Below are 17,323 nucleotides of genomic sequence, written 5' to 3' on the forward strand. Positions count from 1 at the left end.
ACAGAGTTCCTGTTTAAGTTGAAGTGTCTTTATTTGCACATTGTATTTGGTTCCGGCCTTGGGTATCAAAAGTAACTAAATAAGAGACCAACCAGATTTGATCTGGACTTGAGATTCACGAGGGGAAACTGCAACAATTTACTCCAAAATAAAAATTATCTTTTATTGAAATGTTTCATTTTGAAAATTTAAAGAAGAATGATGGATTAAATAGTCTTTTCCATCTTTCCGTTAATGGATGCTAACGGTGGGAGGATTTAGTCAATTGTCAGAAAATTTGAGAGTACTTTATGACAACTTCTAAACAGTAAGGGTGAATAAGTCAACTGGTACTTTAAGAAATTTTCCCTTAAAAATCCCTTTATTTTTTATCAGTTACTAAGTAGTACCTGTTACCAAGTCATTCACACCAAGATTGACAGAAAGAAATTTATTGTAGTTACAGGCAATTTACCTGTGCTGGATAGACATCCCCCCCAGTAACGAACTGAATGGCAGAGTACACATAGAGAAAACCAGCTGGATAAACCAGAGGCCCTGTATCCCCCTTCAAGTTCTGGTAATCTCTTTCTCCTTCAAGAAACCCACTAACCTGTTAATGAAGTATAAGCCGTCAGAATCAATCATTGATCATGTAATCCAAAACAAAAATGTAATTTTCTCTACTAAATTCATACCTGTGACATATAAGCATCCCAATCTATCTTTGTATCTAAAATTAAATAAAACAAAACAAATTAAGAAAGGCTAATAAACAGAAGGATAAAATTAGATAGAAGAGAAGGATTAGTAAGTCCAACTTACATGGGACATAGGCAATGATAAGAGCTACAAGAAGGGCATCTACAAAGAGCAAAGAAAAAGCAAAAGCTACTTTTGAGATTTTATATCCATTACAAATGGATGCATTTAATCTGTAAGAGTCTGGTAGTGCTAATTTGACTTCCATTGTTATGCTGTTGTTGTTGAACTCTCTCTCATTCCCTACATAAAAGAGGACAAGTCACATTATAAAAATTCATGCCATATGAATTATAACTACATAATACAAAAGATATGCTAGACTAACAAGGCGCAAATATTGTCTATTGGCTAGAACTAACTGCTGCTTCTACTCAGTACTGAATGCATAAACCAACTATGTTGGATGTACGCCACCAAGTCAGTTCTCATGCATAAGCCAATAGCATGGAGAACATGCATATTTGGAATTGGGAGTACAAAAAGAAATCCTGATACTAAATTATAATAATTGCAAGATTATATTTACATAATTTTTTCAGAATTAGGGAACATTACTGTGATTACAAGCATGAGATAAGGTACAAGTTACATCTTTTTTTATTGGTAACGGAATTTTATTACTATTTAAGAAAAAATAATATATTTGCAAGGTTCCATTGACCCACAAAAAGCCCCAGATGACCTGTACACCAAAACCTTGTAAATACTGCCAATAAGACTTATTGGCCAAAAGTTCTTGATGTCAAAGTTTCTTTGCAACATAGGAATTAGAGAGATAAAAGTAGAATTTGCCACTGATGTAATGTTTGCATTGTTGTAAAAGTTCTGCATCAATTTCATGAAATCTTCTCTCCTAAAACCCCAATGTCTTATAAAAGGCTATGGGAAAGCTATCAGGCTCAGGTTTTTTTTATCAGCAACACAAAAGATTCATTAATTTAAAAAGTCATGTACAACAAGAAGTTGTGGGCGGACAAGCAGTCCAAAGTGTCCCACTAAATACACCATTGCCACAAACAACCCAAGTGCCAATCCCTTTAGTTACAACACAGCCCAAAGGGTAACCCAACAGAAACCTCCGCTAATTGTCTTTGAACTCCTTGTTTAGCTAGCCCATCAGCCATGTTATTAGCTGTTCTTCTAATCCACCTTATTTGAATCACCATGTCTTTAGATGACCGTTTGAAGCACCTGAGCTCATTCCTTAGTTGCCAACTAATTCCTTCCCCTGTCTTCAACCAGTTCACCACAGTTTTTGAGTCCCCTTCAACAATCAGCCTCTCAATCCCCATTTCTTTAGCTTTCTCAACTCCAAGCACTGCAGCCTTCATTTCAGAAGTCACCACATCACCATGCTGAATAGGACCTGAGAACATGGCAACCAAATTTTCTTTCTCATCCCTAATCAGTCCACCAATGCCCACTGGCCCCGGATTTCCCAAACACCTGCCATCAAAATTTAGTTTCTTCCACCCAGCATCTAGAGGGGACTAGGATTCAATTACAATAGATTTTCGATGCAGTGTTTGCAATTGTTCCCCAAGATCTGAAAAAGTCTTCTATCTTAAAATCAGCAAACAATTTTAGTGTTTTCACCCGATGCGCCACCCTTAGAGTTATCACTTCAATCACAGTTTCATTACTCCTCTCTTTATCAACAAATATCCTCAGATTTCTTTATCCCCAAATTGTCCAAGCGATTGCTGCCCTAGTGCATCTTCCCATGATTCTGCCTCTCCTTTTAGAACACCTGATTAGTGAGAGGAAAACCACTCCCAAATGAAGTTATCAAAAGGATAGGAAATTAAAAGATGAAAGGCAGTCTCACCGTGCAGCTTACATAAGGAGCACCAATTTGGGGACAAGCACCAAGTTGGTCTTTTTATCTGAAGCAGATCACAGGTATTGATGGAACCATGGAACACTTCCCAACAGAACGCACTAACTTTAGGAGGGATGGGGCGAGTCCAAATCTCCTTGACAGGCAAAGAAGGGGAGGAATCAAAAGCAACTCGAGAGTTAAAGAAGGATTTGCAAGAGAAAGACCCTAACAGATTGAGTGCCCAAACTCTAGAGTCTGAACCACTGTCCCCCAAGACCACAGAGGTTAGTACATTAACCAAAGCAGAGACACTAGACAATTCAAATTCTCTCAAATTTCTAACAAAACCCAGATTCCAATTCAAATTTGAAAGTGAGGAGGAAGAAAAAATAAGGTCACTAATGGGTTTTCCTTTGAAGCTGGAGAGAGCAAAATGGGAAGGGAACACCTCGGACAAGGGGGAATCCCCAATCCAAATGTCCTCCCAAAATCTGATTTTCTGACCCAAAATCAAATCATACCTGATGTGGGTAGAAAGAAAGGAAGTATTTCATGGATGCCTTCCAAAGAGCAGTCAAAGTAGCTCTATGCAAGCAGCCCGCATCCCAGCCATTGCTTGACAACCCATGGATACTTGAAATAACTTTAGCCCATAATTTCTCATTTTCTTTAGGGACTCCAAAGCCATTTACTTAACAGAACCACATTTTTCATCTTCACATTTCCTATTTCTAAACCCCCTTCCTCTTTCAACTATCTCACCTTTTTCCACCTAACCAAATGATCTTTTTCCCCTCCACAAGCTCCCACAAGAAATCCCTCATGATCTTCTCAATTCTTTTAATCACAACTTGTGGCATCCTAAAGACTGTTATGTAATAGACTAGAAGATTAGCCAAAGTGAATTTTATCAATGTTATTCTCCCTCCCAGGGGGATATAATTCCTTTTCCAACCTGCCAACCTTTTTTCAAACCTTTCCACTACTGGATTCCAAAAGCTAACTGATCTAGGATTTCCACCTAGGGCAGTCCCAAATATTGCAGATGCCATTCCCCTGTTTCACAACCCAACACATCAACCCAAACTCTTAAAGCATCCTCTTCCATATTGATACCAGCCACTACTCTTTGACCAATTGATTTTCAAGTTGGAAATCCTTTCAAAAAGGCTCACAACTAGCTTTAGATTTTCTACACCATCACGGCTCTCTCCATCACAGAAAACCAAAATATCATATGCAAACTACAAGTGTGAGACCAAAACTTTGTTTCTCCCTACTGTCCAACCTTTAACCAAAAGCATCAAATTAGCCTAGAGATTAACTTACTTAAAACATCAGCCACCAAAATAAAGAGGAAAGGAGAGAGTGGATTTCCTTATCTCAATCCTCTAATCCCTTCAAAGAAATCAAGTATAGTACCATTGATTAGGACTGAAAAATGACTTGTTTGCAAACAACCTCTTATCCACTTGCACCACAGATCCCCAAATCCACACCTTCTCATGATATCAATCAAGAAATCCCAGTCAACAAGATCATAGGCCTTCTCCAAATCCAATTTAATTGCTACCCCCTTCCTCTTTAGTCTTTTTTGAGCCTCCGCACATTCACTTGCAACTAGAATTTGATCGATGATTTGTTTATCTTGGACAAAGGCTCCTTGGTAAAGGGAAATGGTAGAAGAAAGAACCTTTTTAAGCCTTAGAGATAGCACCTTAGCAATTATCTCGTAGATACTAGTCACTAAGCTTATGGGTCTAAAGTCACCTGGTTGGGTGGCAACTTGCTTCTTTGGGATCAAGGATAAGAAGGTTGAATTCATCCCAAGGCTGATTACTCCCCTCCTAATGAACTCCCTGAACACTTTCATCAAACCAAATTTCAGTATATCCCATCAATCTTGATAGAAAGCCAATGTGAAACCATCAGGCCAAAGAGCCTTAGATCTATCCATAAAGAATATGGCTTCTTTAACTTCAGCTTCCTCAAAGTTTCTTTCCAATGAATGTACTTGATTCTCATCCAAACACTCCCAGTCCAATCCATCCAAGGTCCACCTCTCAGAAATTACAAAAAATTGATCTAAAATGATCTACAAAGGCTTTAGCTATTTCCTCTTGATTTGTGATCTCAGCCCCTTCCACTATTAAAGAGGAAATATAGCTCTTCCTTTTCCTGCCATTTGCTAAAGCATGGAAAAATTTTGTGTTGCCATCACCCTCCTTAATCCATTTCTATCTTGACTTTTACTTCCAACCGATCTCCTCTCTCAACAAAAGATCCTCTAACTCCTTCTTTAGAGACCATCTTCTTTCTCTTTCATACCCTTCCAAAACACCTTGCACTTCTTTCCTATCACGCTCCACAATTTGAGCAAACAAGCTACCCTTTTTCTCTTCCAATCTCCCAAACTCCACTCTATTCCACTCTTTAATCTCCCTTTTTAGCCCATGTAATTTCCTCAAAAACTTTTCTCCTTCCCAAATAGGTTGTGGACTTTGGGAAACCCACCACTCCTTAACCTTTTTCTTAAAGTTCGGGTGGGTGAACCACATGTCAAAAACTTTTGTCCTTCCCAAATAGGTTGTGGACTTTGGGAAACCACCACTCCTTAACCTTTTTCTTAAAGTCCAGATGGGTGAGCCACATGTTCTCAAACCTAAAAGGAATGGAGCCCCCCTCACTAGACCTCTGAAACAAACAGATTGGCCAATGGATTGATGTGATTCTGGGTAGAGACTTCCCCCTGAGACCAACCCAATGTTGTTCGCAGTCAGGAGACAAAAGAAATCTATCCAGTTTGGAACAAATAGGATTAGCCTAGAGATTGGACCAAGTAAAGCAAGACTTCCCTAGTGGGATATCTCTTAACTCAAAGGCCCCAATAAAATTGTTAAATTTCCTCATACTTGAAGTGACCCCCTATCTTCCTCCACTTGACTCGCTCACAACTCAGGCCAGGTCTTTGTCCCCATCTATCTCTTATATTGCATGCAACACCTTTTCCTCATCAACACTTACTTCTAACCAATCTCATGCATCCTGAAGAATGATTAATGAGATCAAAATTAATGCCTTCTAATCTAGGCCTTATTGTTGAATGAGATGAACACAGATTTTTGTAAAAATCAACAATTGCCTTGCTTACTCCTTTCCTTCATAGGAAACATCTCCTACCTTAATTCTTGTGATTATGTTGCCTCTTCTTCTTGCATTGGTAATTTTATGGAACCAAGCTGTGTTCTTAATGCCTTCTTCCAGCCACATCACTTGAGATTCTTCTCGCCATGAAATCTCCATACAACTCAAACAACAATACTCTTCCTTGACCAGTAATGACAGATTTCTCCCTTCATCAAATATGGAAGACTTTTACTCTTTTTGATCAATTTCTTCAATCTGTTTGAAGCCCCATTCCAAAAGCTTCAATTTGTTCCAGAAATTGTGGCATGGGCCCAATCGATGGGGATACTGCCACCATGTCTACAATTCTCCTAAAAACCCAGAACCTCAGAGAGCATAAGCTCAAGCTATAAAGGAGCAGACCTTTCTGGGAAGCGCTTCTATTTGAAGAGCAATAGGCCTGTGATCTGAAATTGGTTGTGGTAAAGCCTCATGAATAATGTGGGAGTTTTCTTCCCAAGAATCTATCAAGTTTGGAAAAGTAGGGTTCTCCCTAAGATTACTCCAATGTTTTAAAACATGAATGCGTGATGCAACACTTTCCACTACCTGGAGGCGTGAGGCGTAGTTCAGAAAGCAAGAAGAGGAGGCCTGAATGCGAGGCATGAGTAGAGGAGTCAATTGACTGGGTTTGGGTTGGAAACCATCCAAATCAAAACCAATTTGAATGGATTGGATGGTATGGTCCAATAAAACATATTGAATTGTACTGGTCTAGACTTGATGGTCCAAAATATTTATTGGATTGGTCCATCTATAATGATATATATTGGACTGGGTCAAGTCAAACCAATATCCAGTCCATTGACAAAAGATAAGAGTAGGGGTGTCAATGAACCAAGTTTGGGTTGAACACAATCAGAATTAACCAATTTGAACAGGTTGGAGCTGGACAGTCCAACAAGACATTGAATTGGACCAATCTAGTCCAAAATATTTATCAGATGGGATGGAACCTTGTCCATCTCTAATGAACTCATGTTGGACCGTATTGGGTTGGACCAATATCCAGTCCATTGACAATTTGTCGCCGAATTATTCAATCTATCATGGACATTTTGTAGTCAAATTCTTCAGGTCAACTCCAAAGTCAAGGCTAGGTGAGATGAACTCAAGAAAAGTTCCCAAAAAATGAAAGGCAGGAAGTCTGGTCAACCTATAACCCGCTATAGGAAATAAAGCCCTTCACCCATCAAAAGAAATCAGAGTAGCTGAATGAAATGGGATTGGAGGTGTTCATTGACATCAAGAGAGTTAGCAAAATGGAGGAAAGAATGGGGGTGTTGAATGCATGTCTGGTCAGCAGAGTTATAGGGTGACAGAACTAGAGGTGAACAAAGTAGAAGCATGGGTGATCTTAGAATGGGGAAAGGAAAGGGTCGTGCGGGTGAGAAAGCTGAACGGAGGTTTGTTGCTTTTCCATAGTAGGCAGGGATAGGAATGGCAACGGGGCAGGTTTGGGACGAGGATCATATTCCCCGTCCCCGACCCCGATTTTGAAATTAACCTCCATCCCCGTCGGGGATAAAATTTGTCCTCCATCCCCGATCCCCAACGGGGATGCATTCCCCTACAAGGACCTGAATCCCTGAAATATTTTAAATAACAGTATTTTTTTGAAAAATAAATTTACTTAAAATAAATAAAAAATTAAATTATAAATAATGTTTTAAATATGTTTTGACTTTTGATATATAGAAATAATATAATATATTTAATATAAATAACATTTAATATATATAATCGGGGTCAAGGCAGAGCGGGGACCTCAATCCCCATCCCCGACCCCGACCCCAATCGGGGATTCCTATTATTCCCATCCCCGTCCCCGCCCCGCCAAAACAATCCCCATCCCCAACCCCATCGGATCGGGGAAGTCGGGGATGGGAAAATTGCCATCCCTAGGTAGGGGTAGGGTTGACAATGGGTTGGGGTTGGACCTGACGGGCCCGACCGGAACCGATTGGGTCGGTTAAGATTAGAGGAACTAGAACTGACATGATATGCTGTCCCGATTCTTATTAGTTCGGAACCGGTTCCACCCAGTCATGAACCAATTCAGACCCGACCCAATTAAATGTATAATTAATATAGATTTAATATATATAATATATTAAATTATATATATTATTTAATATATATATATATATATTAATTAAAGGAATGTTATATGTATATATAATATTTTCAATAGGTTTATTGTAATTGAGTCCATCAGGTCAAACCCGATTGTCCTAAGAACCGATCAGTTCGGTTCTAGGTCTAAAATTGCAGACCCTATCAGGTCCGATTTGGTTCCAAGTCCTTAGTATTTTTTGTCAGGCTGGTTTTGGTTCTAGCTAGACCTGACCTAGACGGCTAGACCCGACCCTTTGATGGCCCTAGGCAGGGGGTAGAGTGGATCATAGAGTCCAAGATATAAAAGAAGAGAGGTATTAATCTAAGACTTAATTGGTGGTTCCTAGCAGCAAGAGAGGTTTCCAGAGGTAGAAGAAGGGTGGTGTGGGTTGGGGTGATTGGCATCCCACTACATGCGTAGAGCATCTTAACCTTTGATGAAATTAGTAACCAATGCAGTAGATCGGTAGATCCCTAAGGTATGAACTATGATGATAAAAATAGATCTTGGGAAAACCTAGATATGGCAAGAATCTTGACTGAGGTGGCGGATGTTTCTATAATCCCAAACAAACTGAAACTTGAATTTGTAGGGGAAAGTTATGGTTTAAGAGTTATAATTGAAGAGGAGGAAGGAACGTTCCTAACAACAAAGAAAGGAAGTGTCGAGGGGAGAAGAGGTTGAGGGCGAGGTGTTGGGGAAGGAAGAAGGAGGAGCTAGAGTTATAGACAAGTTTGGTTTCAAGGTGGAGGAGAGGGCAAAGGAAAACAAGGAATTGGAGAGTTGTGAGGAGGGAAAAGAGGGTGAGGTGGCATATTTGAAAAAATTGAAAGATGGTAACATGGAAGGTCTAAGTCTAGGTGGACAAGTAAGAGTACACATGGTAGGAGAGTTATGTGTGGCAAGAGAAGCCCAAAAGTTGGGCAACAAGGAGGAGATAAATTACAAGTTTTAAAAATTAAGAAGAGTATTAGGGTGGGGCCCACATCTTTAAGAAATCAAATAGGGGCTTAAAGAAAGGAGTTGGTATAAAAAATTACAAGTTATAAGGGGTATTCTTGGAAAATTGAGGTTAGAGTTGAAGAACTTGAGAATCCAACACCAGCAGGTTAGAAAGAAGAACAAGGGGCGAAGAACTTAGAAGATGATTGGGTTTGGGTCGTGGCAAGATTTGAAGACAGAAGCAAAATGATAGGTGGAAAAGCCAAGGATTTGGAGAAGGTGGTTTTGTTGGAAGGGTTAGAAATCAAGTTTCACATGGCCAAACCAGATTTGGTAGCTGGCCGAATTTTTAAAATTTTTCAAACCCAACCCAAGAACCAATTTCCTAGTGATTTTGAAATCTAAAATTTCGGAGTCGATCTTGCACTAAACCAAACAAGATTTGAAACCCAAATTAAAATTCATCATACCTAATACGGAGAGGGTTTGGTGTTGCTTGAGTTTGCACAAATCTAGAAAGAAGATTCCTAGGGGCAGTTTATGGAAGGTTTTGAGTTTAGACGTTTGTAATTTGAACAAATGATCCTGATTTGTCTTTTTTTGTTTTCTTTTTTTCTAGTGGAGCATTGTATCTAGGTGTTGCCTTACCACCTATTTAGTCTATAACTTTTTTCATTTTAATGAAGTTTTATTTTTACTAACAAAAAAATATATATTCGATCCATTGGCAGCCCTAGGCATAAGCCTCCTCAAAAAGAGGAGGAGGAGGAAGATGAAGAAGAAGAAGAAGAAGAAGAGGTTCTTTGTTTTTCTTTTCTTTTCATTTCTTTTCTTTTCTTTTATCGAAAACTGTAGAACTTCATTAATGAGAAAGAAGATAAAAAAGAGTACAAAGAGTACCATTACTATATAAAGTCAATGAGAGACAAAACCTCTTATCTCTTCCCGCAACAAGTCCTCTCATTTACAAATGTGCCCAGAAAATAGTCTCTTTCCCCACCCCTTGTTTGGCTAATGCATCAGCCAATGAATTAGCACTTAATCTAATCATTACTTCAATGTCTCCTGTTAACCATTTGAACTTCTTGTTTTCATTGCTATATGTCCATAGCTTCATCTACTCACTTTGTATCCGGCTCACTACCAGTTTTGAATTACACTCAATAATCAGTTTTTCTAATGTTTAGTGTTTTCACCCTTTGTACACCTTCCATCAATGCCAATACTTCTGCTCAAAGAGAATCTCCTTCACCAACCAGTCCTGAGTATGGAGCAAACATCTTGCCCTTCTTATCTCTAAGTACACCTCCAATACCTAGAATTCCTAGGTTTCACATGCTACAACCATCAAAGATAAGTTTGATAAACCCACTTCTGGAGGAGACCATTGATAATTAATAACAATCTTATTCAGCAAGAGTCAGTCATGTCCTTCCAGTTTCTAAGTATATCATCCATTGAGACATTTGAAAACGTTTCCAAGGATTTCAGCCAATGTGCCACTCTAATCACTATTGATTTAATTATGTTTTCCTTACTCCTCTCCTTTTCCAATAACATTCTTGAGTTCCTTTCTTCACAAATTGTCCATATTGTTGTCGCGCTTGTACATCTTTACACGAGTCTTCCCCTTTTCCTTTGCCATGCAAAGGTAGTTGGAGCAAAAGAGGTTTTGAACATTCACCAAGGATTCCACCTACACCCAAACAAGGAGGAAAACCATTCCCAAATAGAAGCAATGAAGGGACAAGCAATTAGTAAGTGGTGGCAATTCTCACCATTAACCTTACACAAAGTACACAAATGAGCGGATGGATGAGCACCACCTTGGTCACTTTCTTTGAAGCAAATCACAAGTATTAACCTTTTCATGGACAACTTCCCAAGAAATAGCTCCAATCACAAGTATTGTTTATTTACTACCAAAAAAATAGAACTCCTTGTCACCCCCTGTTTTTCCAACCCATCTGCTAAACCATTAGCAGCCCTAGGTGTCCACCATATGGTGCACATATTACTCGCAATTCGCAAATGTAAGCAATTTGACTGGACCAAGGTCAGTTCATTGTAAATATAGACACAATTAAAACAAATTAGAATAAAAAGGAGCCCAGAAAAAAATCCTAATTCTTCAATATTACCTCCTCAAACCATCTTTAATAAAGTGTAAAGGGTTCTACTTTCCAAGGAAAAAACATGAAGCAGTAGTATGATTTAAGAAGGGCAAAAACTACACAAAATAACCTTATCAATATCTATTGTAGTGAGTAGCAAACAAGATTGACTTTCATGTGAAGTTATTTACCATTAACTGGTTCAACCATATATAGATACTAAAGATATAAAAAAGGGCATTCAAAGTTTCCTGACAAACCCCAACTTTCGTTTTGGTAGAAACATATTAATTTCCATCGAAACTGGCCATAGCTGAGGAAGGAAAGGATACAAGATCAATCCAAACAAGCTAAACAGCACAGACAACAAACAAACTACAACAAAGACCAAACAAACGGATTAAAAGACAAACTACAAATCAAAAAGACCGAGACGAGTGCAGCTTGATCAGATCAACAAGCCACTCAGGGCCACCAGCAACAAAAACACCCTGATCATTACAACCCCGATAAGAGAGGGCGTCAGGCACCTAATTACCAGATCTCTTCACATACGAGAACGAGCAAGAAAACTCTGCTAACAATGACAAAATGTATTTAAGCAAAACGAAAGCTTCAGCCGCTATATCAACACCGCTAACTTGAAAACATTTAACCACCAAGATTAAACAATCGGCTTCCACCGATACACTGCGGACCCGACTGAATCGCCGATACAGATGAACAATGGTAGAATTTAACACATCTATCAAAAGATTCAAACTGAATTAGAAGGCAATACAGGTTTCTTCGATCATTTCTGTGGATAGGAATGTATTGGAAAAAAAAAAAAAAAGCCTACCATTTCATTCTATGTGCGACCTCTCTGGGCTCTCTCCCCTTCCTCCGTCTCCCTCCCTCTCCCTCTCTCTCTCACTCTATTCGCGGAATGATGGAGTTGACATAATATCTCAATCTATTCGCGGAATGTAAAAGACTGAGTGATGCACACGGTTTAAATTTCAACGTCTGTAAACGAAGCCCTCCAAAGAAAATACCACTGAAACCTTCCAAATTTACATAATATCTCAATCTTACCAATTAAACAACGAAAATTAAAGCAAATGCGGTTAAAGTTCACCTTCATGGTATATGATGGTTGCAATCCGGCCGGTCCTATTTGTCAATGACCTTGCCTTTGACCGGAGCAATGAGGAGCCTAAAACGGAAAAGATGAGGAAACTCCGGGGGAACCCGTTGATATTACTCCGAAGTTCAAGTTAGTATTATCTCAAAGGCAAGATAAAACTAGATGGAGCAAAGTTCACATACCTTGTTGTTGGGGGTAGGGGCCTTTTATAACCACTTCGCGCACTCACTCCAAGGCTTCTGTCAGGTCGGGTATGATTACTTCTGTGCTTCTGCCAGTTTGGGTGTCATCCCTTATGTTGGGACAGAACCACCACTGCTCCTTGTCGGAGTCGTCTCTTTAACTGGAGATGGCGGTGGCAGGTGGCGGTGGGAAGTGGGCGTTTGAAGTGCGGCTGTCAAGCGTCAGATCCCAAGTCAGTCAGGTGCGCCGACCCTGGATACAAACTTCATCGGTGTCAGGCATGAGACGGTTGTTCAATTCGGCGTCTTGGGGGCGAAGTGCTGGAGTGGTGAGCAAGGTGAAGTCTTGAGTTCGGATAGAGGTGTGTCTCGAACTGCCATAGGGCAAGCCAGTTCAGGTTATTGTCCTTTGTGTTTGGCTCGGAGCCTAAGGGAGAGTTCGGGCTCCTTGTAGGGAGTTCGGGCTCTTAGTAGGGTGTTCGAGCTCCTAGTAGGGAGTTCGGACTACTGGTAGGGAGTTCGGACTACTGGTAGGGAGTTCGAACCACTGGTTCCTCCCTATGGTGCTCGCGCCTTGGGCGCACTATTGCGTCGAGCTGTTGCCTTTGCCACGTGTTGCATAATTACGAGGTCAGGCCAAATCTTCCTTCATCAATTGCCCCCCACTCCTCGTGCTAAGGGTCTTGCCCTAGCGCAAGGAGTTCGCGAGGTGACAGGTGGATTTGTCCCGTACTTTGTATTTTGATAGCGCGAGGCGCGTTGTTAGGGTTCTTTGGGTTTCTCGAGCGACCAAAAGGGGGGAGACGCGCCTACCTGCTTATAAATGCTGACAGACGTGGCGGCGCGCGCTTATTTCAAATTTTAAAAAAGCACGTCACTGGGAGACGTGACAGCGGGTCTTTTCGAATTTGAAAAAATTCATCGTTGTTGTTTGAAAGGCGAGGAGACGTGCGCTAGCATTCTGTCAGTTTTAGAAAGACATGCGTTGTCGTCTTGTTAGTTTCAGAAAGACGTGCACTGGCGTTTTGTCAGTTTCAGAAAGACGTGCGCCAATCACGTCTCGGTCTCAGGGGACGCGGTCAGCGCGAATGCGGGCCGTCGGATTGGCTCTGATCTGCACTGTTGGTTCTCAGTTACCGTGGATATAAATAGTGGGGCACCCCATTCGCCTTGTCACTTCTGTGTTTTGCTTCTTCAGCTCGCATCCAAGTTTCAGCTCGCGTCAAGGCTTTTAGTTTGCCTTCAAGGTTTTTTGCTTGTTCCAGTTTCCAAAGTCTGTTCAAACCTTTTTTTAGGTGAGTACTTTCCTGGAATCCACGTTTTCTCCTTGATGTCTAGCTTGGATAGCTCAACGGTTCTTCAAGTGGGTGTGATGCAGGTTCTACAAACCGAGTTGCATCCCCCGATGGCCTTAGCGAACCTGAGGTAGAACTTGAGGAAGAGTTTGAGCCCGTAGGGCGAGCCGCTTTGGGCAGTTTGGCATCTACCTCTCATTGAGATCGGATGTTAGATAGGTTTGGTCCTTCAACCATGATGCCTGAGGGGCTCCAATCCCTTATTACCTATTATAACTTGCTTGGGGAGTTCGCCTATTTCATTCCTTCGGGTAGCTTTCCTTTGGAACACGGTCCTGAGGAGATCGTGATATTCTGGGAGCAGCTCGCTGCGGGGCTGCGACTGCCTTTCCATCCCCTTCTTGTCGAGGTTATGAATCACTTCAGCGTTATTGTCGGCCACCTTCACCTGAACTCCATTCGTAACTTGGTGGGGACAATCTCCCTATTTTGCGAACAGGGCTTTCCTTTAGACTTTGAGATATTTTCTTCTATATTAATGCTTAAAAACAAGCGGGTCCCCTTCCCAGGCATAGGCGGGCATATTACCTGTCTCCTCGCCCGGGTTTTAAGCTCTTGCACGAACTTCCCAACAAGGTCCCAACGTGGAAGCGGGACTACTTCGGGGTGCAAAGTATACTAGGGTGGCCTTTTCAGACCAGGTGGGGGATGGCTGCCCCTGACTCCGGTGTTACGCTTGATAAAGAGATGGTGAAGGGCCTCCGGTAATGGGCATGACTAGGGCTAAAATGCCATCAGTATCTGACGGAGGCCAAGCTCATTGCGGCCGCCCTGAGTTCGGGTAGGTTCTTTGCACAGAGGTTTCTTGTTTTGCTTTGTTCTTTCATTTTTTCTGATGCCAAACTCTTTTTTGCAGGTGTGATGGACTCAAAAAGGACTCGCGGTGAGCACCTGTTCCAAGGCATGAAGAGGAGGAAGCGAGTCGCTAAACGAACTCATGCCGAGCTGCCCCAGGATGCGGAGCCTCATGTACCAGACTACCCGTCAGAGGATCTGCCCAGGGAGCCCGAGGTGGCTCCTTCAATGCAAGAAGCGGCAAGGGTCCCTTATGCCGAGACTACTCACACGGAGGCTCCCGCCTATTCAGGAGCGTGCTGTCGCCGAACTACGCTCTTCAGAAGAGTTGGGAGGCCACCTTCCCCGAGGAGATTGCGGCGTGGACTTATCTCCCTTTGAACCAGGTCGTTTGTCATGCTGCTACTCATGCTATGGTGGTGAGTCAGATTTCTTGTCGGGCTTCTTTGTTTTTATCCCTCTTGTTGTCGTTCTCTTAATCACTTGTTTTTTCCTTTTGGTGGTGAACTCTTCTATTCATGGCTTGGCGGCCTAGGAGGAGAGGAGCTCGAGGTAGGCGCGAGATGTCGAAGAGGCTTTTCGTGCCGTTGAGGCGACTACCCGAGCTGCTAAGGCAGCTGCTCGTGCTGCTGAGGTGGCTGCTCGCGCTGCTATGGCCAGGCAGGCGAGGTCTCAGAGTGATGCCAAGGCCATGGGGGTTGTTGTGAAGCACATGGCGGACCTGAGGCTGGATCTGCAGTATCTGGTTGAATACCTTCAGGAGGACATTAGGGAGAGGACGCAGATCTTTTCCCAAGGCATCGAAGATGCCAAAAAGAAGACCGTTGATGAGTACATCGCCTCGCCACGCTTTGATGACCTGATGGTGGACTCGTACAGAAGGGGACTTAAACTGAGCCGGTGGATGATCCGGAACACGTACCCCGAGCTCGATATCAGTGTCATATCCACTTCGCGCATAACTCAAGAGATGGCCAACGCTAATAATGGTGAGCCAGATTCCGAGGACGAGGTAGGACCTTCGGGTATCGTTGAAGTGCCTTCTGACAATGAAAAAGTAGCTCCGAGCCTGTGAAAATGCATTTTTTTCAAATGAACGCTTCCTTATTTTGTAATGGAATGACTTTTCTTTTGGTTAAGTGTTGGTTGTTCTTTCTCCCGAACTGACCGTATTAGCCGAACTGACCATATGACCGATCTGTTTCTTGCCCGGGTTACTGCACTTGCACGACCTGTTTCGATGTTTAATACTTAAGTCTCCACTTCGCCTGAGTCTTTGGTTGACTTTTCTTTACTTGCCTATGCCGAGGTTCCTTCGTTAGCTCAACATCCTGGCCCTTAGGCTTAGGTAGCGATTTCGTCCGCTTCGCTTGGCAGTCTATAGGTAGTATCACCTTATGTTGACGATGTTCCACGCTCGGGGTACTTGTTTGCCTTCTAAGGTTTCGAGCTCGTATGCTCCATCGAACGCTCTCTTTACTCTGTAGGGCCCTTCCCAATTTGGTCCAAGTTTGCCCACGCCGGGTTTAGTTACCATAATCTTACGGAAAACCGGGTCGCTAATTCGGAAGCTCCGCTTCTTTACTCTGGCATTGTAGTACTGAGCTACTTTATGCTGGTAGGTCATTGTCCGGATGTGCGCGAGGTCTCTTACCTCATCCAGTAGGTCGAGGTTGGTACGTAACTCATCTCCGTTTGTCTGATCGTCATATGCTTCTAGTCGTAGTGTAGGTATTTCGATTTCCGCTGGGATTACCGCTTCAGTGTCGTAGGTGAGGTTAAAGGGGTCCTCTTCCATGGCGGTTTTTTCTGTAGTTCGGTGAGCCTATAGAACACTTGGTACCTCGTCCACCCACAACCCTTTAGCTCGGTCTAGTCGTGTTTTCAGTTCGCGGAGGATGGATCTATTCATTACTTCTATTTGACCGTTTGCCTGCGGGTATGCGACCGAAGTGAAGTTCTGACAAATTCCCATATTTTGGCACCATTCTTGGAACTTGATAGCCCGAAGCGATATACTATACTCTTCCAAAAGAAGTTATGTACGTATCAGGCTGTAACTATTGATAGAGGTTCAACTTCTATCCATTTTGTGAAGTAATCTACTGCCACCACTAGGAACTTTCTCCCAACTATTGCTGGCAGGAATGGCCCGAGGAGGTCGATGCCCCATTGCACAAAGGGCCATGGGATGGTGGTATTTGAGGTCGGAAATAGGCTGATGGTGGATATTGGCGTGCTTCTGACACTTGTCGCATTTTCTGACGAGCTCGATGGCTTCTGCCTTCCTCGTTGGCTAGTAGTATCCTTGTCAAAGCGCCTTTTGGGCAAGGTCTCTACCCCTAGGTGTCCACCGCATAGTCCTTCATGAGTGTCACGGAGTACGAGCTCGTCTTCGACAGGTTGCAAGCAACGCAGGTAGGGGAGCGTGTAGGACCATCAATACAACCGTTCGTCCATTATGACGTATCTGGCTGTCTGGCGCTGCACCCTCTTGGCTGCATTGCGGTCCACAGGGGCGGTTCCATCTAGCAAGAAGCTCGAGAGTGGGTTGATCCAGCTCGGCTCTGCTTTAAGTCCTCTATGTACACGGTTCTCATGGCATTGTGACTCGTGCTGGCTAACCGGGATAAGGCATCAGCCTCAGTGTTCTCTAACATCGGGATTTGCCTGATGAAGTGTGACTGGAGGTTGAGCAGAGCCTCCTTTACTTTTGCCAAGTATGCGATCATGGAGAGCTCGCATGCTTCGTATTCGCCCGTAACCTGGTTGACCACGAGCTGGGAATCACTGCAGATAACTATGTGTTTTGCTCTTATGTTTTGCGCTAGGTTCAGCCCGACTATCAGTGCCTCGTACTCTACCTTGTTGTTGGATTCCGAGAACTCAAAGCATAGTGCGTATTCTAATTTCGTGCCACTCGTGCCGCATAGGA

General features: G+C 42.5%; 1 protein-coding gene across 2 annotated transcripts in view; it reads right to left on the reverse strand.

The window, feature by feature from the left end:
- The window catches only part of ALG3 (asparagine-linked glycosylation 3), a 55,890-nt gene extending 43,959 nt beyond the window's left edge, over positions 1-11,931 (reverse strand). Inside the window, exons 1-5 of one of the 2 annotated variants that reach the window (XM_088952994.1) lie at positions 11,769-11,866; positions 11,466-11,672; positions 805-984; positions 678-712; positions 455-592 (exon numbers count right to left, since the gene is read on the reverse strand). In XM_088952994.1, the coding sequence (XP_088809120.1) occupies positions 455-592; positions 678-712; positions 805-949 (318 nt within the window). In that variant the 5' untranslated portion in view covers positions 950-984; positions 11,466-11,672; positions 11,769-11,866. Of the gene's footprint in view, positions 1-454; positions 593-677; positions 713-804; positions 985-11,465; positions 11,673-11,768 lie in introns of both variants that reach the window. The other variant, XM_088952993.1, reaches the window with a different exon arrangement.
- Between the last annotated feature and the right edge of the window lie 5,392 nt (positions 11,932-17,323).

Source organism: Nelumbo lutea, chromosome 7, assembly GCF_056320005.1.
Source record: "Nelumbo lutea isolate HS-2025 chromosome 7, American lotus-T2T, whole genome shotgun sequence".
Lineage (NCBI taxonomy): Eukaryota > Viridiplantae > Streptophyta > Magnoliopsida > Proteales > Nelumbonaceae > Nelumbo > Nelumbo lutea.